General features: G+C 36.5%; 1 protein-coding gene across 5 annotated transcripts in view; it reads left to right on the plus strand.

The window, feature by feature from the left end:
- GK5 (glycerol kinase 5) overlaps positions 1–25696 on the plus strand; it is a 79867-nt gene that overhangs the window by 47502 nt on the left and 6669 nt on the right. For 4 of the 5 annotated variants that reach the window (XM_060638841.3, XM_060638840.3, XM_060638838.3 and 1 more), the window contains 6 exons: positions 2350–2476; positions 3996–4100; positions 16409–16503; positions 21176–21279; positions 22603–22662; positions 23410–23543. In XM_060638841.3, the coding sequence (XP_060494824.1) occupies positions 2350–2476; positions 3996–4100; positions 16409–16503; positions 21176–21279; positions 22603–22662; positions 23410–23543 (625 nt within the window). The remainder of the gene's footprint in view (positions 1–2349; positions 2477–3995; positions 4101–16408; positions 16504–21175; positions 21280–22602; positions 22663–23409; positions 23544–25696) is intronic. The other variant, XM_060638839.3, reaches the window with a different exon arrangement.

The following is a 25696-nucleotide window of genomic DNA, read 5'->3' on the forward strand; positions in this document are numbered from 1 at the left end:
GGCACATCCTATGAGCCTTAACGAAAACCTTGCAAAACTTATTGAAATTCTGTCAGTATACAAGCGTCTGCTGATCCTTTGTTGTCTCATGCTATTAAGACCAACTACTGTAAACCTCTAATATCTTATGCTCAAGCCTATCATCAACAAGTTAAAGAAACCTTCTCAGATTCCAATTCAAATGATCCTGTTGGTCACAATGTAGAGCCTGGAGATTTAGGTATTCTGGAAACATTATCAGAGGAAGGTAGCTCTCAGGCCCCATTTGAAGAGGAATCTTACCAAGGGCTCCTGATCACTGATACTGCTGCAAAACCAGAAGGGATGGAGCCTTGAGTACATATCTCTCAGCTTGTGAAGGCTCCACCTGCAACCAGGCCCTGTACAGACACTGGAAACCTCCAAATCGAATTCATGAGGAAGAGAAATTGCTTACATCAAGGCATCCTGCTTCTGCCCAAGACTATGGATCAAGACTTTAAACTTTATACATGAAACCCTTTCTCCTTCTCCTTTCTTTTACTGTAACATTGACCTGGAAAGAAAATGCCCTCATCTGTTTCTCCCCAGGCCATTGTTAAGGGGGTAAACCTTTGGAATTTAGAACAACCTTTTATTTCAGGCCATGAGAAAGTCTAACTGACCCCCTAACTTTTCACAAGCAAAATAAGACATTTCTTTGGACAACTCCCCAGAAGTTTCATTGTTGAGCTAGAAAGGATCTGCTGGGAGGCTTTTATGATGCAGGATTCATTCCTCTTGGTAGGTCCCTACGTCCCTTATTAGGGATAAGTGTAAATAAACCTATGATCAGGAACTTCTCAATTCTTGAAATTATTGCAAAATCTGCTGCTAAAGCAACTGCTGTCCAACAAAGATCCTTAGACTCTTTGGCCAAAGTTGTTCTTAATAGTAGGATAACCCCTGAATATCTTTTAGCTGAACAAGGAGGTACCTCTGCTGTGGCCAACACCACCTGCTATATCTGGATTAACCCTTCTGGGGAAATTGAAATTTAATTACATAAGATCACTGAGCAAGCTGCTTGGTTTAAAAGAATAACTTCTTCAGCAGGGTCTTTCTTTGATTTTAATTGTTTTGAGTCTTGGGGACTATGGCTCTGAAGTGCTCTCGAAACACTGGGAATTATCCTGCTTGTAGTTATCGTAATAATCCCCCTGGTATATTGTATTCTCTCAAAAGCTTTAAATGCATGTTAACTGCTAACCACCAAGCAAATGATTTCCCCAAGACTGGAATGTCAGAAAAGGAATGAAAAGGACAATTGACTTAGAAATTGTGAACCTGAAGTTGTAACCTGTGAATGTCACAGAGATCAAGCAAAAAAACCATCATGACCTGTGAGTGCCACACAAAGGACCAGTAACAACTGATCAGCTTTGGAGCTGATGGCAGAGAATGGCGCTAATGCTTTAAATTTTGATCACATCTCTCAGTTAAGCTGAGAGTCTGATCAAAGGGGAGGAAACTGTTAAAAAGAAAACCACAGGCGTCAAATGGTGGTCCCAAGCCAGTTAACCAAGACTTAACAGCTAATCTATCTGTAGTTTCAACCCCCCAGAAATATAACCCTTAACCAGTCAACATGGGAATTTCCTGGTCAGCACTAGGAAGTTTAACGATAGACTCCTCTGTTCCCCTTAGGAAGGTGACCTTGCCTAAAACAATGAATTCTTTGCCAATAGTTTCCTTTTTTCTCCGTTCTTTCTCTGCTTCTAAAAACTATCCTTTTCGTTAGCCCTTTGGAGCTATCTGCTAGATAGGGTGCTGCCCAATTCATGCATCAATTAATAAAGCCAATTAGATCTTTAAAATTTACCCCATTGAATTTTTGCTACTTAACAATGTATATGTACATTTAATTATTTTCACAAGATGTTATATTTTTTCTTCTAACAAAAATGTATGGTTGGGAATGTGTGGTTTCGACCTACATGTATTTAGATTAAGCATACACCTATCTCACTCATTAAAAGAGAAATTTGTGAGGTCAGTTATTTGACTAATGAATGAAACTGCTTTTAAGTTAAAAAATCTTCATTGTTTTTTCTGCGCAATTTTTATTCTGACCTTTATTTCTAAGATTATTCCTGTGACACTTAAAAATCATAAAGTAGATTGCCCACTAAAAATTCCCGAGGCACATTCCCTAGAGAGACTTCTATCTTATTGTTGCTCTTTGTTCTTTCCAGGGATTTTTTTTTTTAAGAAAAGGAAAAAAGAAAACAAAATTTTGAAGTATGAGAATATAGTATAGGAGACAGTGGGATACAGTGAAATAGGCCACTGCTAAGGACCAACCATCTTACATTTGAACATTTTTGGTAGGTCGCCGATCAGCAATCAGCCATGTTTGGAGAATGCTGCTTCCAGACTGGAGACGTGAAACTTACCATGGGAACTGGGACATTTTTGGATATTAATACTGGAAATAGCGTGCAACATACTGTTGGAGGTAGTTAGAATTTATCTTTTTTATTGACAAATATCACTTATTTTCATATTTAACTTTTCTGATACTGTTTTCCCAGTTTATATTAAGGACACTCTGTAATATATTTTTTGTTATTATTCTTAGTTAATTTCTATTTCCCTTCTTAAAAGCATAAAAAATGAGAAAGATGTTATTATAGAAAAACTCAGGATTAGGGTATTTTGGTCAGTTTTCCAAATATTTGCCTAATTTGTTATATGTATTTAAAACATCTTTCTAGGCCTCTAAATTTTCTTTTTATGTGTTAGCAATTCTTTTTGTGAAAAAAAACATTTTTTTTGTGGTAATTCTCAACTAGTGTTCCATGCATATGTAATGGCAATTGCCAAGAAATTGATCTCCCTGATGGAAGACATCCTAGGATGTATAAACCAAGAAATTTAGATTGTGGAAGAACACCCTAAGAGGCCTGTGAGCTCTTAATCTGGGCTATGGTCTCCTACTGTGGTTACTAAGAGGTAGATTTTAAAATGTTTTTCTTAGGGTGCCTGGGTGGCTCAGTCGGTTAAGCTTCCAGCTTTGGCCCAGGTCATGATCTCACGGTCTGTGAGTTAGAGCCTCGCGTTGGGTTCTGTGCTGACAGCTCAGAGCCTAGAGCCTGCTTCAGATTCTGTGACTCCCTCTCTCTCTGCCCCTCCCCGACTCATGCTCACGCTTTCTCTCTCTCTCCTCTCTCTCTCTCTCTCAAAAGTAAACATTAAAAAAAAATAAAGAAGCTTGGTTTCTCTTAAAAAAAAAAAAATATATATATATATATATTAAAAAATATATATATATATATATATATTTTTTTTTTTTTTTTCTTACCTTCCATCCCCCCTCAAGCTCTTCCTTTTCCCGTAACTAGGGAAATGGAAGCTAGAAAATCTGATCATTGATTGCAACAGGTTGTTTCTACTTAGGAACCTCCACAAATAAATGAGATAGTGTAGTTGGTTCTATTCCTCTGTTTCTAGAGACATAGACATGCCTATGGATAATAAAAGCTAATGTTTAATGTTCATTTTACATATCAGGCACTGCACTAAGTTCTTTTTATGCATTAACTCAGTTTATTCTCACAGTAGCTCTCTGAGGTAGACCATTTTACAATTGAGGAAACTAAGGCTAAGAGGTTAGAAATTTGTGAGACCACTGACTTCAGAGCCACTTTGCTATTTTTTTAAATTTTTTTAAATGTTTATTTATTTTTGAGACAGGGAGAGACAGAGCATGAACGGGGGACGGTCAGAGAGAGAGGGAGACACAGAATCTGAAACAGGCCTCAGGCTCTGAGCTGTCAGCACAGAGCCCGATGCAGGGCTCGAACTCACGGACCACGAGATCATGACCTGAGCCGAAGTCGGATACTTAACCAACTGAGCCACCCAGGCACCCTGCCACTTTGCTATTTTTTAAGAAAATCAAATTGTTCTACTGTAGTCATCTCTGGATGAATTATCTATTTATATTTGACTTATACTGTTTCTTTGTTTCTAAGGCTTTTATCCACTAATTGGGTGGAAGATTGGGCAAGAAGTTGTATGCTTAGCTGAAAGCAATGCAGGAGACACTGGTACAGTCATAAAATGGGCTCAACAATTAGGTAAGTCATCTTATAAACAGATTTCATAGGCCGCACTTAAAGAATTCAAGAATGCCATAGGACTACAGATCAGTAGGGAATGAATGGATTGTTCAAATGAGACATAAAAGGAACTAGAAAATATAGGGCATTATTTTATTATACTGGGATAGTAAAAGGCTAGGCATTAAGGCCAGATACCATAAAGAAAAAGAATAATAAATTTATATAAATTATTAGAATGTGTAAGGAGAAGGATGCCATAAGCAAAGTTAAAAAACAACTTGGTAAGAACAATTTGTAGCATACGTCAGAAAAATTAATAAAGATGACGAAAAAAAGTGGGGGTACCTGGCTGGCTCAGTCAGTTAAGTGTCTGGCTCCTAATTAGGGCCCAAGTCATGATCTCGTGGTCATGAGATGGAGCTCTGTGTCAGGCAGTGTGGACCCTGCTTTGGATTCTCTCTCTCTGCTCCTCCCCAAGCTTGCATGCTCTGTCTCTCTGTCTCTCTCTGTCTCTCTCTCCCTCTCTCTCTCAAAGTAAATAAATAAACTTAAAAAAAATGACAAAAATGGACAAAGGACAGAAGTACAGATATCACAAATCAAATAACTATTAAAAAATGCTATTCAGGGGGCGCCTGGGTGGCGCAGTCGGTTAAGCGTCCGACTTCAGCCAGGTCACGATCTCGCGGTCCGTGAGTTCGAGCCCTGCGTCAGGCTCTGGGCTGATGGCTCGGAGCCTGGAGCCTGTTTCCGATTCTGTGTCTCCCTCTCTCTCTGACCCTCCCCCGTTCATGCTCTGTCTCTCTCTGTCCCAAAAATAAAAAAAAAAAAAAAAAAAAAAAAAAAAAAAAAAAAAAATGCTATTCAGAGTCACATGGCTGCTCTGTCAGAAGAGCTTGTGACTGTTGATCTCAGGGTCTTGAGTTCAAGCCCCACACAGGGTGTAGAGATTACTAAAAAACAAAACAAAACAAAAAAAAAAAATGCAATTCAATTCAATAATCAAAGAAATACACATCTAAAAACTGATGTCACCTGTAATTGGCAGAGATTACTAAGTAGTTTGATGATGGTCAGTATTGGTGGGAATATAGAGAAAAAAACTCTTCTTGTTTTCCTTTGTGATGAATGTTTTTTTAATGTTTATTTATTTTTTTTTTGAGAGAGAGAGTGCAAGCTGGAAAGGGGCAGAAAGACAGATGGAGACAGAGAATCTGAAGCAGGCTCCAGGCCCTGAGCTGTCAGCACAGAGCCTGATGCAGGGCCCGAACCCATGAACCACAAGATCATGACCTGAGCCAAAGTTGGAGGCCCAACCAACTGAGCCACCCAGGCACCCCTCCTTTGTGATGAATATTAACTGGTATGGCCTTTCTGGAGGACAAGCAAGCAATATGTGTCAATTTATAGAGTGCAGACCCTTTGGCCTCATTCTATTCTTTGTTTCCTAAGAAAACAATGGGACAGATATGCAAAGACGTGTATATGCATAGGTGTTTAGTGCAGCAGTTGGAAATAAGTTCCTGTCTAATAATAAAGCATTACAGTATATCCATACAGTGGGACATTGTACAGTCACATGTAACGGTGTAGTTGTATATCTTATTGATGCAGAATGCTGCCTATGGCACATTAAGGAGGGGATGAAGCAGTTGCAGAACAGTCTATGTAAATATTTTTTGCTTTTATTTTACAGTTCTATTGAGATATAATCCACAAACCAAATAATTCACCTATTTGAGGTGTAAAATTCAGTGTTCTTTAGTATGTCTCAGGACGGTGCAACCATCACCACCATCTAATTTTAGAACATTTTTATTCCCCCTAAAAGAAACCTCCGTATGCACTGGCATTGACTTCCTGTTCTATCCACCTCCCCTCAGCTACCATGGATCTACTTTCTGTCTCTATGGATTTGCCTCTTCTGGACATTTCGTGTGGATAGAATCAAACAATATGTGGCTTCTTGTAACTGCCATCTTTTACTCATCATAACATTGCAAAGTTCACCCATGTCATGGCATATATCAGTACTTATTTCTTTTTATTGCTGAATATTCCATTATATGGAAGTACCAGAATTTATTTATTCATTCATCAGATGATGGACATTTAGGTTGTTTCCACTTTTTAACTATTGTGATTGATGAACAGCCTGTGTATTACATAGCCATGTTTCTCTGCTGTGCCCCAGTAACACAGGTCAGGGGACATTTTTTCCCTAGCAGTATCACTTTTAATTGCTACACGTCACATCTGCTTGCTCCGGGCGATCCCCTAAGACTTCCCCATGCTCATTTAAAATTACCGAGGACTCTTATTTACTAGAAATAAGGAAACCGATTTCTCTCTGGTTATCTTCCCAAGAGAGATAACATATCCTTCATTAGAGAGAATGAGATAAGCATTTTCTCACATGTGAACTAATTTTAGGGAGTGAACAGATACATGTTACTGGTGGTGAATAGGATCTTAGTTCATGATCCTGTCTCTCTCTCCTCCTGGGGAAGAGAAGTGTGGCTTCCTGCTGAAGCTGAAGTGAAACCCAGCAAGAACTGAAGCCTTGAGTTCTCAAGTAGACAATGCAGGCCCAGGGTCTGTAGAGGGCACTACCTGAGTGTTATTGGTGAAAATACTAGACGCTGCTAAAGACACTCTAGATGTTTTCTATGGATCCAGCCTGCTGAGCCAGGAGAAAATCCCCTTATCATTTGGAGAAGAAAGGTGGCCTGGCGAATCCCTGGGTGAGCCTACCAAATGACATCAGTACTGTTTGGTCTGCACTGCCCCTCTTCCAATCTGAGTGGGGAGGCCTAATACTTTCTCATATCTCCAGAAACCAGAGAGCCAAGGTTCACTCCCCTAGACAGATATGCAAAGACGTAATTGCCTGATAACCCCATAAGCCTGACCTGAAAGAGAGCACAGTGTAGGAGCATATAGCGCCCTGAATGGGAGTGACCAAGCTCAACAGGTAGCTCCTATGCAGGCAGAGAGGATGGGAGAAACAGAAGATTAAAATAACACCAACAAAAGTCAAACTTAAAGGGATGAAAGAAAATATTACAAAGAAATGTCTGGAAAACATAAAGAGTTTTGAGGAACAAAACCAAGATATGTAAAATGTAAAACGAAATACTAACAAAACAAAAAATAGTGCTGAAAATGCAAATAGGAATCAGGGAATATTTAAAAACAAAGAAGAGGAAACAAATAGAAGATAAAACTAAGAGGTAAGAGATACAGAGGAAAGATAAGAGAAAAAAATATGTGAATACTAGTCTTTTGTGGCATATGAAAATGTAATTATGGAAATGGAGTTATAAAAATGTAAAAATTGAAGCAACAAATTGGAAATAAATTTCCATGAGCAGAAGAAAGACCTTACTACACAGACGGAAATAGCTTACCAAGTTGAAAAAAAAAAAGATAAACTAAGACAGTCCTATGTGTATGAATTATCTGATTCCCAAGAATAAAGAAAAGCTTCAAGATAGGAAGAGCCATTTATTTCTAAAGAAAAAAACTAGACTGGCATGGAAGTAGTTGTAAAATTTAGAAAGTGGAACATGTACATATTAGGAAAAAGATCAAGGAGTCAATAATCTGGTGCCAGGCTAAGATAGCATTCATATTAAGTACAAAAAGGACATTTTCTGGCCATGCAGCATATACTTTCTGAGGAAATTACCCAAGGAGGTACTCTAGCCAAAAGAAAATAGAGCAAAGATCTCAACATGGGCAAAGCAAAGTATATAATAAATAAGGTGTTTTTCAAAAAATAACGTTTTTTATTCCCCAGTAGCAGGCCAGATTTTGTTCTTTATTATTTGAATTGGTCTTATACCAAACTGATAAAAGACATCTTACTATAATATAAAATCTTTATTTTTGTACATTAGGAACATAATGTACAAAAATCTCTTTAAGAGATTGAAATTAACACTAAAAAGAGCCTCTAATTAAACTAGACTTAAATATTTTATGTGTTGTTCTATAGAAACTTTTCTGTTAAAAGTTTCAAAATGTATTCTGTTTTTGTTTGTTTATTTGTTTTTCCCTTCTTCCCATAAATGAGTTTAATTCCATGGTGTATAACTTCTGGGGTAAAGTGCTGGTCAAGAATAGACCACAAAGTGTGCATTTTTTCTGTTCTTCATTTTTTCTTTCTGTTCATTTATATTTTCATTTCAAATTCAAGGAAATCTCTTTCTAAACACATATGCGTGGGTGCGCACACACATGCACACACACACACACACACACACACACACACACACACACACACACACACAAATCCTTTTCTCAGTTCCATACTTTGAAAAGCAATAGAGTGGAACATCTCATCCTATTATGTAATATGGTTAGAAATGAATAGCAAAAACAATATATAAATGGTACTTAGCCACATGGAAATTTGAAATGTCTTTTCTTGAGTAGCATAGGGCCAAGGAAAACATTTGAAACATAATTTGATAGTGTCCAAAAAATATAGAAAATAACTATAATTCTGTAAGAACAGTACTTAGATGAAAATGATGAATCCTTATTAATAAGAAAAAGGAGAGAAGCATAATAAACTTCCCAGCCAAATAGTATAAGGATATACAAATTATAAAACTGAGAAATGATAAATAGTAAAAATTAATAAACTAAATCTCTTTTTAAAATATCCAAGACTTGGTACCTTATATATGTTTCACTGGGAATATATACAGTGAGGCATATAGTGAGAGAGAGATAAAAATGAGAACTCTTTTAACTGTTCATTTTGAAATAATTTCAAACTTAAAGTTGTAAAAATAGCAGAAAAACTTTTGTATACCCTTTGCCCCATATTTGCTTTTTTTTTAATTTTATTTTTTAAAGTAATCTCTACACCCAACACGAGGCTTGAATGAATGTACAACCCTGAGATTAAGAGTTACACTTTCCACCAACCAGGCACCCCCCAGATTTGCTGGTTTTTAATGTTTTACCGTGATTGCTTTATCGGTCTACCTACCATCCATCCATGTATCCCATATGCTGTGGGATAGATAAATATCTTTTTAAAAAAATTGTTTTAATGTTTATTTATTTTTGAGAGAGAGAGACAAAGAGTGGAGGGGTGGAGGCAGAGAGAGAAGGAGACACAGAGTCTGAAGGAGGCTCCAGTCTCTTAGCTGTCAGCACAGAGCCTGATGCGGGGCTTGAACTCACAGACCGCAAGATCATGATCTGAGCTGAAGTCAGATACTTAACCAACTGAGCCACCCAGGTGCCCTTAGATAAATATCTTTATAATTTCCTGAGCTCTTTAAGAATCTACTGCATGCATCATGCTCCTTTCCCTGTAGTACTTCATGGTGCATTTCCTAAGAACAAGAATATTCTCTTACTTATCTAAAGTATGTTTATAAACTTGAGAAAAATTAACATTGGCTATACTGTAATACTTAAAAAAATTTTTTTAATTTAATTTTTTTTATTTTATAGAGGGAACAAGCAGGGGAGAGGGGCAGAGGAGGAGAGAGAGAGAAGAATCTTATGCAGGCTTCATGCTGAGCCGGGTTGGATCCCACGACTATAGGATCATGACCTGAGCTGAAATCAAGAGTCAGACGCTCAACCAACCGAGCCACCCAGGCACCCCTTATGAAATTTATAATCCCTATTCCAGTTTTGTCAAATGTCCCAACAATGTCTTTCATGGCATTTTTTTCCCATTACAAGATCGAATCCAAAATTGCTTAATTTCTTTTAATCTGGAACTGTTTCCTCAGCTTTGTTTGTTTTTCATGCCATTGACATTTTTTAAAAATATAGGCCAGTTATTTTCTACAATATCCTTTAATTTGGGTTCTTGTGACTAGATCCATCTTATGTAGTTTTGGCTGATATCATACATAAATGATAACTGTATCCTTCTTAGAATATATACCTGGAGATGCAGGGTGTCCTTTAGTCTTGTTTTGGTTCTATTAAATTTTGTTTATGTGGGGCACCTGGGCGGCTCACTCGGTTAAGTGTCTGACTCTTGATTTTGGCTCAGGTCATGATCTTGTGGTTTATGAGTTTGAGCCCTGCGTTAGGCTCTGTGCTATTAGCACAGAGCCTGTTCAGGATTCTGTCTCTTCCTCTCTCTCTGCCCCTCCCCGCTCATTCATTTCTCTCTCTCTCTCTCTCTCTCTCTCTCTCTCTCTTTCTCAATAAATAAATAAACTTAAAAAAATTTTGTTCACATGCATAAGATGTTTCCCAATTTCTCCATTGTATAATTACTGTTTTTACTTTTGTAATAAATAATATGTGGGGAGATACTTTGAAACTAGCTAGATACCCCATTTCTCATCAAATTTCCCCCATCCTCTAAATGTAGCATTCATTGATAATTCTTGCCTGGATCAGTTTTTATTCCAATGGTTGCAAAATGGTGTTTGCTAACTCTATTATCCCTTCCGTGTTTAGTAGTTAGCCTTCTATTGTGCAGTGAAGAGCTTCCACTTCACCCCTTTTATTTACTTATTATCACTATAAACTTATGGTTTCTTATTCAACAGGTTACAAATCTTATAGTTCTTTTTATTTTCATGTTCAGTTTGTCCTGGATTTAACCAGTGAAAATCTTCTCAAATTATCCTCTATGTCTTTAAATGTCCATATCTTTTTTTTTTTTTTTTAACACTTTATTAGTTTCTGGCACAAGATGTTTTAAGCTCATCTTAGGTTTCTCCTACTCCCTAAGTGGAATTAGCCACTTTCCCAATAAGCCCTAATTCCTATGAGTGGAAAATGGTATTGAAAAATAATGATTGGCAGTGTGCCTGGCTGGCTCAGTTGGTAGAATGAGTGACTCTTGATTTCAGGGTCATGAATTCAAGCCCCACGTTGAGCATGGAGCCTACTTAAAATAATAAGAATAAAATTTAAAAATAAATAAATAAAGGGGCGCCTGGGTGGCTCATTCAGTTAAGTAATTCTTTTTTTTTCTATTTTTTATAATTTTATTATTATTATTTTTCAACTTAAATCCAAGTTAGTTAACATATAGTGTAATAATGATTTCAGGAATAGAATTTAGTGATTGATCATTTACATATAACTCCAGTATTCATCCCAACAAGTCCCCTCCTTAATGCCCATCACCCATTTAGCCCATCCCCCCACCCAGCTCCAGCAACCCTCAGTTTGTTCTGTGTATTTAAGAGTCTCTTATGGTTTGCCTGCCTCTCTCTTTTTATCTTATTTTTCCTTTCCTTCCCCTATGTTTATCTGTTTTGTATCTTAAATTCCACATATGAGTGAAATCATGATGTTTTGTCTTTCTCTTACTGACTTCACTTAGCATAATATACTCTAGTTCCATCCACATTGTTACAAATGGTGAGATTTCTTTTTTTTGATTGCCAAGTAATATTCCATTATGTATATATATACCACATTTTCTTTGTGCATTCATCAGTCAGTAGACATTTGGGCTCTATCTATACTTTGGCTATTGTTGATAGTGCTGCTATAAACATTGGGGTGTATGTGCCCCTTCTTTTTCAGGGTTGTTTTGGCTATTCGGGGCCTTTTCTGGTTCCATACAAATTTTAGGATTGTGTGTTCTAGCTGTGTGAAGAATGCTGGTGTTATTTTGATAGGGATTGCATTGAATATGTAGATTGCTTTGGGTAGTATCGACAAGTGTCTGATTCTTGATCTCAGGGTTGTGAGTTCAAGCCCTGTGTTGGGCTCCATGCTGGGTGTCAAGCCTACTTGAATGAATGAATGAATGAATGAATGAATGAATGAATGTAACAGCAGTGATTGGCAGCAGATTTCAACAGGGCTAGAAGTGTGTGTGTGTGTGTGTGTGTGTGTGTGTGTGTGTTAACAATTTTTGAAATATCACACCTCCAATTCTAGTCTAGCCCCTAAGGGTCTTTGCTTGTCTTTTTATGTTCTATATTTTTATCTCTTCTACATCGAGAATTCTGGCTCCCAACAACATTGATATACATTCATTTACTCTCCCTTGAAATATACACAAAAGATCTTCAGAATTACTAGACTGTCCCACTACAACAAACAATATTTACTCAAGATCCTTTGCAAGTTTTTTTCCCTTTATTTTAAGGGTATATGAGTATATGGTCAAAGAACACTATTCAAAAGTTACTTCGATTAGTTCTTACTCTTCTTCCTTCAGCGATTTTATTAATTTGAAATAGAGTTGAGTTTGTTTCTGTTACCAGTTTTAGTTCCCTCCCCCCTGCATCCTTTTTAAAAACATTATCAATATATATATTTTTAGATTTTTTACTGTTTATTTATTTTGAGAGAGAGATTGAGCATGAGTGAGGTAGGGACTGAGAGATAGGAGGACACAAAGATCCAAAACAGGCTCCAGGCTCCGAGCTGTCAGCACAGAGCCCAACGCAGGGCTTGAATTCAGGAACCATGAGATCATAACTTGAGCCAAAGTTGGACGCTCAACCAACTGAGCCACCCAGGTGCCCCACATTATCAATATATTTTTGATATGGAATTTTAACTTGATTCCCAAAGTCAAACTCATGAAAAAAGATATGCTGAGAGAAGTTGACTCCCTCACCTGTCCCTTCATCTGTCTCCCTACATCTTGTTTTTGGTTTATCCTTTATATTTCTTTTTGCAAAATCATTTGGGATGCATGCTTTGTATTTTCCCTAATTTCTTACATAAAAGGTAAACTATATATGCTCTCTTGTACTTTGCCATTTTTACTTAATAATATATTCTGAGAATTACTTCTCATCAGTTCACAGAGATCTTCTTTATTCTTTTCACAGCTGCACAGTATGTGTATGTACATAGTTTAGCCAGCCAATATCCTGTATTTGGGCACTTAAGTAATTTCCAATACTTTGCAAATACAAATAGGGTGCAATGAATAACCTTGTACATATGGATTTTCTTTTTGTTGGAGGTATGTTTTTACAATAAATTCCCAGAACAGAGATTGCTAAATCAAAGGATAAATACATTGTAATTTTGTTAGACATTGCCAAATTCCTCTTTGTAGGAACTGTGCCATTTTGCATTTCCACCAGAAATTTTTTTTAAACTTTTTTTTACTGTTTGTTTATTTTTGAGAGAGAGAGTGCAGGGGAGGGGCAGAAAGAGAGGGAGACAGAGGATCAGAAGCAGGCTCTGTGCTGACAGCAGAGAGCCTAATGTGGGACTCCAACTTACAAACCTGAGCCTGAGATCATGACCTGAGCCAAAGTTGGACACTTAACCGACTGAGCCACCCAGGTGCCCCTCAGCCAGAAATGTTTGATACTGTTTCCCTATAGCCTCTTTCCTCATTGAATCTTTTACATCAGTGAATGATCTGGTTGGATGAATTACAGAAGTTGGGAACTGAAATAGAAGTCTTATGCATTGTGAAGCTTTTGACCTTTTGCACAGTATCCTCTAAATGGCTCTCATATAAATGGAATCATATAAATGGATATTAGAATCCACAATATTTTATAAATGGAATCCTATAACCAGTTGAGAAGCTTTCTTTTGGTTAATCTAATGCCTTTGAAATTCATCCATGTTTTGTATGTATCAACAGTTCATTTTATTTAATTACTCAGCAATAATCTATGTTATGGATATACCACAGTTTGTTCATCCATTATCCTACTGGAGGACCTGTGGGCTGTTGTTTCCAGTTTTGGGTGATTATAAATAAAACTACTATAAGTATTCATCTACAGGTTTTTATGTGAACATCTGTTTAATTTTTTAAAAATCTTTCTAGGATAAATATCTAAGAATGGGATTGCTGGCTTGTATAAACATGATGTTATATGTGTTATATAAACATACACACAAATAAGTATGAGTTTATCTTTGTAAAACACAAAAACAAAAACCTGCCAAACTGTTTTTGAGAGTGGCCATACCATCTTGCATTCTCACCAGCAGCGTGTGTGTGTGTGTGTGTGTGTGTGTGTGTGTGTGTGTGTGTGTGTGTTGCTCCAGTGCTTGGTATTGTCATTTTTGTCTGTTTGTTTTTTAATTTTTACAATTCTAATAGGTGTGTAATGTTATCTGTCACTTACTGTCTGTTCCATAGAGACTCCTGAGTCCTGCACCTCAGACCAGAAAGGGGTACTTCTATGGAAGCACTTCATATGTGCACCCAGTGTATAGATCCAAGTGTTAGGTTTTAGGCTGTCCCTGATATCAGAGAAAGTGAAAACAGGAAACTCACCACTGGTGTGGCATTACTTCAAGTTCCCTGCCGGCCTTATTCTTTTGAGTCCTCAGATAGCTTTTCCATGCATTCCGTCAGGATTCTTAGTTGTATTCAGTGGGAGAGACGGAGTGAAATCTGCTTACTCCCAAAGATTTTACATTGTAAGCTCATTTGAGAAGAGTTTAAGTGGAAGATTACTTAGAGAAATTCTTCAAGCAAGTATATTCATTGGAACAGCCAATGAAGAATGTAAATTAACTGTATTTCTTTTTTTTCCTGTTTCTTTGCCTGTCGCCAAAAAACTTTTCCTCAAACCAGCCATCCAGCCATTATTCCAAATTTTGATTGAAAAATTTAGACATTTAGACATGATTTGTTTAAAGTATACATTTAAAAACCAATGTTATTTTTTAATAATTAGTTTTTGAAGTACTAGAGATATTTTGATGTGTTGTATGAACATGTTGACCAAATGAATATGATTTATGGATCTGATAATTCATTTTGAATACAATTTATAGATATTATTGAACTAGCCTTATTAACTTGAGTTTTAACATAGGTGTTTCTTAAACTTTACTCAGTTCTTCATTGTAAGAATAACAAAACATGCAATAAAATTAAAACAATTTTCTTGAGGCTGTACAAAGCCTTCAATATTTACTACGACTGATTCTTGAGCTTTTTCATCTGATCTGTGCTATCTGTCCTACATGCTTATTCAGGAGTCAGTTCACAAACAAGGATATCCAACTGATGAATGAAAAGGATTTCAACTTTGTTAATTAATAAAGAAACACAAAATCAAACCATCATGCAATCCACCAAAATAGCTAAAATGAAAAGCATAGACAGTATCAATTATTGGCAAAAATGTGGCATAACTGCAAGTTTCATACTGTTGGCAGGAGCCTTAATTTGGTATAACCACTTTGGAAAATGGTTTGGCACTATCTTCTAAAGTTAGTCCTAAATTTGTAGACCCTAGGACTAGCATTACCATCCCTTGGTATATAACAAACAGAAACATACACATATGTTCACCCAAAAGAATGTCTGAGTGCTCAAAGTGGCCTATGTATATTAGCCCCAAACTAGAAACTAACCAAATGCATATCAGCTGTAGAATAGTTTAATAAATTGTGTATTGTCACACAGTGGAATATTATACAAGGGTAAGAATGAAGTGCAACCACTTTTAACAATATGAATGAATTTCACACGCTTTATGTTAAACAAAAGAAGTTTGTATCTTGATCTGGATGTTGTTTACCTAGGTGTATTCACACTAAAAATTCATCTTGCTGTATACTTGGGATTTGTGCAGTTTTCTACATGTATGTTATACACTTCAGTAAAAATAGTATATTAAATTAATTAGATCTTGATTTTTTTTGTTTGTTTTTTAAAGATTGGCTTTTCATATATCTACCTATTACCGGCCCCTCATTGAACCCATTAGGTGGAGTAGTTTTTCAGTTGTTTCTCTTGGTTACTATAGGTAGATGATTTTTTCCTCAGAAAGCTAGGATTGGTGTTATCTTCAGGAGAATAATTTATTTTAATGCCAAAAAAGCAGAGAATTGATTTTTAAACAGTCCAAATATCTTTAAAGGAAAAAGTAAGTCCTGCTGCATACAGAGCCCATTTAAGAAGACCTTCCATGGGCTCATAAACTATGCAGTGTGAGAGCCCAGATAATACTAGAGCAGATTGGCCTTGGTGTTGATGCTTTCAAGTGAGCGACCTTTCATACTGTATTCATAATAAATGTGGATGCAGGTAAATACTAGTCATATAACATAATTCTATTTGTTCCTCTCCAACCCCTCCATTTCGTTTTAGCATTTTTGTTGTTGTTATTTTTGTTTTTTAAAATTTTTTTTTTTTTTTTAACGTTTATTTATTTTTGAGACAGAGAGAGACAGAGCATGAACGGGGGGAGGGGCAGAGAGAGAGGGAGACACAGAATTGGAAACAGGCTCCAGGCTCTGAGCCATCTGCCCAGAGCCCGACGCGGGGCTCGAACTCACGGACCGCGAGATCGTGACCTGAGCCGAAGTCGGGCGCTTAACCGACTGAGCCACCCAGGCGCCCCTTGTTATTTTTGTTTTTGCAGACCTTTTCACAGATGTTGCTGAGACTGAAAAAATGGCCAAAAGTTTGGAAGATTCTGAAGGAGTCTGTTTTGTTCCATCTTTTAGTGGATTGCAGGTATTTTTTTTTTTCTTAGTCAATGGCAATTAACAGACATTTCTCTCCTCATACCTACATTTAAAATTATTTATCTGCCACTCCCTTACTTGAAAGTTTGGGCACTGAGCAGTATGAAAGTGAAGGTACATTCCAGGGCTGAGAAGCTGTGATCTAGCATTAATTCCATGAGAAAGCGGAGCAAATTCAACTTAGAACTCTATCCTTATGGAAATGAAAAGTTGGTAGGTTTGGTATAGAACTTTTACATAAGACTTAGCATTATTTTGTCATAACCAAAATTAACCATTTCCCAGTGGGGAAAATGTATCAGTATATTGACATTTTTTACTTAGAAGAAGTTGAGAATTAGAAAAATAATGTTACGATCTCTCTCTCTCTCTCTATCTCTCTCTCTCTCTCTCTCTCTCTCACACACACACACACACACACACACACACACACACACACACACACGTATGGGTATATTGAGCAGTTATAAATTTCATTAACTTTTTTAAAAATCAAATTTTCTTTTGGTTGTGGTAGAGTATTGTTTACTTTGCCTAATCAGAAAGTGAACCCAGTAAGAGAAATGACTTTGTAATATTTGACTTTGTAATTATTTGAAAGATCTATGGATATTGCCTTTGATTTTAGCATATTATTACAAAGGCTTTTTAAAAAACTTTTAAGGTATATTATTATGAACAAAATTCCTTTTTTTGGGAAGCTTATCCTATCCTTTTAATCATTCTTTAAATATTATTTCCTTTCAAAAAACAAAAATTTCTCTTCTAGTCCATGCTATATTCAGGCAATCAGTTGAAGTCCAAAATTTGAATGTTTGGATAATATAATGTAGAAACTGGTGGAAAAGGATTAAATCAGAGTGTTTCAAATCTCTAAAAATACAGTATTTCCAAACTAGACATTTAAATGGACATTATTTTTTTAAATTTTTTTAATGTTTATTATGTTTGAGAGAGAGAGAGAGGGGCAGAGAGAGAGGGAGGCACATAATCTGAATCAGGCTCCACACTCTGAGCTGTCAGCACAGAGCCTGACACGGGGCTTGAACTCACAAACCACGAGATCATGACCTGAGCCGAAGTTGGACGTTTAACCCACTGAACCACCCAGGTTCCCCTGGGCATTATTTTAGTATCTGTAATAATTTCCTTCTATGTACTTTACCCTGAAGGACTAAAAGTTTATAAATGACATAATAGAGATTGCACTAGGTCCTCTTTAGGGTAATGTGAGGAAACTAAATAGCATCCATCATAGGACAGGGGGCGAAGAGTATTTGTTGGATTGACGTTTCAGGAGGAAGCTTTAGATGCATAGTTGTCATCAGCCAAGGTAGTTAGGCTACTATATATTCTTCCCTTTTGAAATATTTGCTGGGGACTTTAGTAGTGACTTTATCTTGGCAGCTGTCTTTAACTTCTGCATCAATCCATATGTCTGTAAAAATAATATGAAATATATGATAAAAAGTATTACTAAAACCCAAAAGATCGGAGGAAACTCTCACAGACGCGGTTTTTAATTTCACGTTAATAAAATATGTCCCTTCCCTGCCATGATTGCAACCTGGCAATCTGGTGGGTTTGAGAAGGGTGGAGGAGGACTACAAACTCAAGTATTTCCTAATGTAACACGAAACTCTTAAGTAGAAACCGAAAGTTAATTCAGACAATAGTGTGTTGATTCTAAGCTGTTTGGAAAATAGGAGGGAGATCGCTGATAAACTGCCTATGTCAACAACTAAAGAAAACGAGGGATTGGGGAATGGAAAGGAAGGGTCAAGTATCTGTGATACTGCCTTTAATTTTAGAATATTAGAACTGCCTTTAGTTTTAGAGCTCACAGTTCGTGAGTTCGAGCCCCGCATTGGGCTCTGTGCTGACAGCTTAGAGCCTGGAGCCTGCTTCAAATTCTATGTCTCCCTCTCTCTCTGCTCCTCTCCCGCTCATGCTGTCTCTCTCTCCTTCAAAAATAAATATAAACATTAAACAAAAAATTAAAAAAAAAAAAAGTACAAGTACAGTGTTCTTCTGGTCCCTGTGGTATGGAAGCTTGGCAGTCCTCTGGATAGCTACAACTGAAGCAATTTGCCCAGCAAAGAGGCAGGTTTGTTACAGCAACCACAAAATCAGTAGAAAGAACTTCTCAGAATTGGTTATGGTTTGGGAGAATTAATTTACAATAGAAGGGAGAATTCAGAAGGCACAGAAAGGGGATATGAAGAAAGTCAGTAGTGGGAAGGGGTTTGGTAAGCAAGAATAGTAATATAAAATTTGTAGTGAAATATGTGTCAGGCACAGTTCTAAATGTCATGCATTGTCTCATTTAATCCTCAGTAACTCAGCAAGGCAGAAGATACTCTTATCAGCCCGTTCTGAAGATGAGGAAAGTAAGATTTAGAGCTGTTAAGTCACTTGCCTAGTCTCACACAGCTAGTGAGCAACAGAGCTGGTTTTGGGGCCCAGCTGTTCTGACTCCAGAGTCCAAGTTCTTAACTCTTCTGTTGTACTGGTTCATGGTATAACATAAAATATGAGAACGGGAAGACACAGTAGATGCCTTTAGGTTCAAGGTTGACAACAGGCAAGAGGCATGTTGACATTAACCATCTTACAAGTACCCAGCAGTTTAGGCTAAGATACCCATGGTGACAAGGGCCTGCCGAGGCTGGTAGTCTATGCCTTGGGCAGGGGTCTGCAAGGTTAGCTCAGGGCTCCAAGCAAAACTTTACAGAATCTCCCTGTTCCTAGTTGATTGATGGTCTGGGAGGCTTACTCAAGGGATTGACAGTGATGGATTGAAGGTGTGGCTGGAGGCTGTCTGCCCTGTTGAGATGTGACCAGACCTAAAGGACTTCCCAGTGTTTTTCCTACCATATCATCCCAAAGACAGATTCACTTGGACTAACTAATGCAGGGACATTATAACCTATAAGAAATGTTTATGTGTCTATGGACTTTATTACCCCCTCAAATTGACCTACTACTAATTATAAATTATGTCCATAGCTGTTTTTACAAAAGTCATTTCGGGCTGGTCATACCAGGATTTTATGTGGTGTATTAATTAGAAGGAGTAATTTTTATGCAGAAAAAAAAAACCATAGCACACTACTAGGCACTAATACAGTATTCTACCACCTGATATAGACCAGTGTTACTGTATAAGTAAGCTTTTACTGAGTGGATCACCAAAACATGTTAATAAATTTGAAAAATTATCAGGATAAAATCACAATAGGAGGAAAATCATAGCTACAGTACAGATAAGATGTAATATGGAATTTCTTCAGTTAAATAATGAGGAAAAGTATTGTTTGTTCATTGACTGAACAAATGTGTGTTGATTCCCTGCGGGGGCCAGATGCATTGCAAGGACCTGGAGACACATAGGAAGTACATTAAATGAGTTTCCACGGGGAAGATAGAGTTTCAACAAACATCCACACAAACGTATGTGGTTATATATACATGATATGAAGCAAAGTTCACCAGTCTCCATAAAAGCAATGATGGTGGCTTGGCCTTGTCTCTGGGATCGATGTTTTCCCAGAGGAATCTGAGCCAAGCTTTGGAAGAGGAGAAGGATTAACTAGGAGAAGGGGTAGTAAAAAGTTTTCCAGGTAATGAGATGATATTTCAAGGCCCTGAAGGTAGAAGGTGCTTTTCCTGGGGACCATCATTTTCTGACAGCACTAGAACGTCCCTCTGTCATGACCTGTTATCAGATGTTGGAACTGTTCTTCTGTATCTTTCCTAGTGAGACCATAAGCTCTGGCAAGGGTCTTTGTTCTTCATCTTTGTGTTCTAGAATTGTCTTGGATTTCTGGGGATGCAATGAATACAAAATTCATCTGATAGATACATAATTCCACCTCAGGACTTCGGCTCTTTTATTTTTTTTAATATTTATTTATTTTTTGAGAGAGAAAGAGCACAATTTGGGGAGAGACAGAGAGACAAGTAGACAGAGGATCTGAAGCAGGCTCTGCCCCGTCAGCCCAGAGCCCAGTGTAGGCCTCGAACCCATGAACCATGAGATCATGACCTGAGCCGAAGTCGGACGCTTAACTGACTGAGCCACCCGGATGCTACAAGACTTTGGCTCTTTTAAAGACAGATGTTAGGCTGGGTCATTTCTCATATTAGGCAATATGACTATTAAGCTAAGAAATAGAAGAGTTTAGTTTGAATGTCTGACAAAATATTAGGTGTAAGTTATGACACTGAAAAACATACATTCTGCATTATGGTTTTTTACTAAGATTAACTTATACCCTCAAAAAGCTACTTTACAAAAACAATTTCAGTGTAAAAACTTCACACGTGGAGGAAAGGAGAAATACTAGGATTGCTTTTCATTTCCTCTTGTAACGCTAGATATTTAATAAGTTGTTACTCTGCTTTAGTCCCTTATCTTTGTATGAGCTCCAACAGAAGGTATAGCTAAGTCCAATATCTATAAATCAACCTTGTTTAAGTCCTATTAGAGATTTATCCTAATAGTTAACATGTTTAGGGACTGTCATTTATTTTAAGACTTCTTAACTCTAAATAAGCATTGTTTTTTTCTAACATGGGTATGTTTTTATTGCGTATGTCTTTAATTCCATAGATTTAATTTAGAACAATAATAAAAATTGTTACTATCTCTTCTTTAGGCTCCATTAGATGACCCCTATGCATGTGCCTCTTTTATGGGTTTGAAGCCTTCCACCAGTAAATACCATCTTGTACGAGCAATATTGGAATCAATAGCTTTCAGGTACCAAAACCGGCCTTAAACTAATCTCTCCCCATACAGTATTGCCATTTGCTTTTATTAATTTCTTAATTTTTAAAATGTTTTTATTTATTTATTGAGAGAGAGTGCAAGCGGGGAAGGGGCAGAGAGAGAGGGGGACAGAAGATCTGAAGCTGGCTCTGTGCTGACAGCAGAGAGCCGGATGTGGGGCTTGAACTCACGAACCCGTGAGATCATGACCTGAGCTAAAGTCAGACGCTCAACTGACTGAGCCACCCAGGCGCCCCTGAAATTTCTTAATTTTGAATGAGCATTTATACCTTTAAATTCATACTGTTTATAACATAATTATTGCTAATTTCCTTAACATCTTTTTTTTTTAATATTTAATAGTATCAATACCACTTAGATCTGATATCTGAAAATAGAATGATTTTTAAAAATACAGTTGACCCTTGAACAACATGGGTTTGAACTGTGCGGTCTACTTATATGTGAATTTTTTTCAAAAAATACAATATGGTACTGTAAATGTACTTCCTTTATGATTTTAGTAATAACATTTTCATTTCTCTAGCTTTCTTTATTGTAAGAAGACAGTATGCAATACATATAACATACAAACCCTGTGTTAACTGACTTATCAGTAAGGCTTCCCACCAGTAGTAGGCTATTAGTAGTTAAGTTTGGGGGGGGAGTCAAAACTTACACACAGATTTTTGATTTTGTGGTGAATTGGCACCCCTAATCCCCACGTTATCCAAGGGTCAACTGTATCTAATTTCTTATGTATAAAAGATTTAAAGTTTGGACTTTCAAAGGTTTTTGTATACTTATTCATAAAGGAGAATTCTAAATATAATGCTCAAAGATTAAATCACCAAAATTATTTTTTTGTATATTTCCCTGTGATCTTTTCATTATGGCACATTTGTAGTTTATTAAAATTAAGAATGTGGCTGTCATGAATATGGAACACTTGGAACATTTAAAATAAAAATTTCTGATTACAAAATGATAATTTCTTATTTGATGAATTCTATTAGGTATTATGCATGGTATGTCATCTTTATAGCTTTCTATTAAATGAATGGTTGCTTTAAATTTTTATTTGTAGGAATGATAATAGATTAAATTTAATTCTAAATGAAAAATATGGTCCCTTTTATCAAGGTGAAAAGCCCAAGGCCCCATCTAATATCAACTTCAGTTAACATATTTGTTTTCTTTTGCATATTTTATAAATATCATATATATAAAACCAGTTTTTTCTCAATTTGAAAAGAATAGGGAATTATCATGATATGAATTTCTTCTAAACAGTTATCTTGATTTTTTGACTAGAAACAAACAGTTATATGAGTTGATGCAGAAAGAGATCAATATCCCTGTGACAAAAGTCCGGTACGTAAACTTTGTTTCCAATAGATTTAATTAGAAATCAAAGTGAGTGGTAACTGCTATTAGTACTTTCATCATTATGACTATTCAGGATTAAAAATATACATATGCCTACCTTCTTTGCAACAAAATTCTTGGTCATAGGAATTTGGAGAGCAAAGGGAAGCTAATTTTGGATTTATAGAGAATATAGCACAATATAGAAATTAAGATGATCTTAACACCCACATGTATATTATAAAGATCTGTTTTTATTTTTTTTTTAAGATTTTATTTTTAAGTAATCTCTACACCTAATGTGGGGCTTGAACTCAAAACCCCAAGATCAGGAGTTGCAAGCTTCACCAACTGAGCCAGCTAGCCACCCCTATCATAAGCATCTTTAAAATCTCTTTTTCGGGTGTGTAGCCATCTTTTTGGCATGGAAACATCAAATTTTCTTTGCTGGGATGTCCAAATGAATTTTTATGTTGGCTTAATTTACTTGGCCTATTTTAAACTAGTCCCAGGACGAACAGGACAGGTGAGAAAATTGATGTTAGGAATAAGGAAAAATGTTTGAAGATTACCTAGCAAGGCCCTTTATTTATCCTCAGGTCAGTGCCAAGTGATATAATTTTGGAATTAAAAAGTTGAGCTTAAAAAAATATCAAGGATCTAAAAAATTATATGTGGCCCTTTTAAAAAGGGTGAATAATGTTTTTATGCATTTGTTGGAATAATTTATCTCAAATATCTTGCTCCCCACAGGGCAGATGGAGGAGTTTGTAAGAATGATTTTGTCATGCAGATGACTTCAGACCTGATTAATGAGAAAATAGAGAGACCTGTCAACACAGACATGTCGTGCCTTGGTGCAGCTTCTCTAGCTGGCCTTGCTGTTGGTATGTGTGGATTTTATAAAAGCAAGAGCTGTCTTGCAGGCTGTTTCTTGCCAATAGCATTTCTCTTCCCAAATGACAGAATTATAGAGAGGGTCTGGAAAACCTTGGTGTCCAGTAAGCTCCATACACAGATACACATTACTCACAAAATATGACCTCCTCTGTGGATGGTCTGGTTGTACTTCTTCCATCCTCATTTCACTTCTTCACTCAGAATTATGAGGCAGGGAAAATTAATTCTCAGCCGCTCTGTCTTCTGCAAAGGGAAGGTCTCTGGGTAGACTTTCTGAGTAGATAGGCTTTTCTTTGGCATTAGGAACCAGTCCATTCTTTCCTTTATTGAAAATTGGTTGAGTACCTGCTGCATGACAGTCACCGCTGGGAATAAAGAGGTTTAAAAACGTAGTCCCCGCTATGGGAGTCTCTAGGTACAGTCAGACAAGTCAACAAATTATTATACTTGTGTGTTAAACCTGGCGAACAGCCGTGGCATTAAGCAAGTGGTATAGGCTCTCCAAGGAGGCTCAGTTTTGAAGGAATTAGCAGACAGCCAGGTGAGGAGGTGAGGAGCCATAAGAGCTAAGTGGTCTAATAAAGAAAGCACCTTGTGCCAATATCCCAGCCCTTTACGGTAAGTGCTATTAGAGGAACAGCAAGATGGAAGGCTGGAGAGGAAGAGAGGTCCAGTTGGGGTGGACTCCTCATAAGGAAGAGTTTGAACTTTATCATGAAGGCACTGGAGAGCCACTGAAGAATTTTGAGCAGGGGAGGGACATGGACAGATCTGTATTTGAACAGATCACTTTGGCAATTAGTGAGAGGATTAGTTGGGAGGGGTGAAGAATGGACTTCAATTAGAGGGCTCCCTAGGAAGCAACATTGCTGCCTTAGGGCACTGGGAATATTTAATGTGTTCCTCTGTGGAAGGGAAGAGTGTTCATACAAAACAGGATATCTTACAGTTAAAAATTTTAGGCTAATATTTAGCATGTTAAGGTTATAAATCCCCAAAGCATGAAATCTTGTAAGTTCAACTTAAACCTTATTCTACTAAAAATCTGTTAATTTTGAATAAAATTACACCAGTCACTTTCATTTGTTCATTGATTAATGTGTGGTAAATTTAAATTGAAGAAAATAACTTTCTCTTAAATAATCATTCCCATTTAAAAATTTATTAAATTCCTTTGTATATTTCAACTAATATAAATTTAATACAGTTGATTTTCTTGTTAATAACTGCATATGCCTAACTGAGCAAACTTACAAGTGTAACTAAAAACGTCTTCTCAAGAACTTAAACAGCTTTTGCAAAATGAAGAAATTAAGCTTATATTTACAGTAAATCAAATGCTCATAAATATTCTAATATTATTTATAAGGTAAATCACATTCTTCTGTACCTTTTCATGTTGTAAGACTAAATATGTCAGATTCTCTTGAACATTTTAAATATACTTTAACAAACACATACAAATTTGTCTTAAACATAATATAGCGCTTGAGCTTTATCTGTTTCACTTTTGTCTATATTGAATTTCAAACCTTTCCAGTTCACAGTGACTTCACTGACTACAGAGAGCAGTTTTACTGTGTCAGAGAAGTGGAGATTTCTGGTTGGACTGCTTCTCTTTCAGAAATCTGAGACTTGAAGGCTATGCACATCTTCTGTATATTCGAAGTTCACCTAGAAACTGAGTCTATTTGATACATATTTTAAAAAATTACTTCAAAAAATATGTATGTCCTTAGTAAATAATTCTGGAAATAAGGATTTTAAGAACATGCTTATTAATTTCCTGACTAGACTTATCTAACTGTACTATACTAATAAAAACCATTCTTGAGTCTTTTAATAACTTATATAAATTAGTTAATATCTCTAAGTATAGGTAAGTCTAAAATGCTGACTTTGTAAATTAGAAAGAATGTGACCTGACAAAATTTTAGAGCAAAGAATTTTGTGTCGGCTTTATTGGTAACAGACAATGTATTTCATGAAGATTTGTCAACTATGTTAGTACTTCAAAGTAGGTAAGATATACCTAATTAACAAGACACCTCAATCGTAACTATGGTCATAGTTATAAATGTGTTTTCTTGCTGCTTTTTATTATAAATCACACGATCCTCTTTGTGAAGAACAATATATG

Source organism: Panthera onca, chromosome C2, assembly GCF_046562875.1.
Source record: "Panthera onca isolate mPanOnc1 chromosome C2, mPanOnc1 haplotype 2, whole genome shotgun sequence".
NCBI classification, from domain to species: domain Eukaryota; kingdom Metazoa; phylum Chordata; class Mammalia; order Carnivora; family Felidae; genus Panthera; species Panthera onca.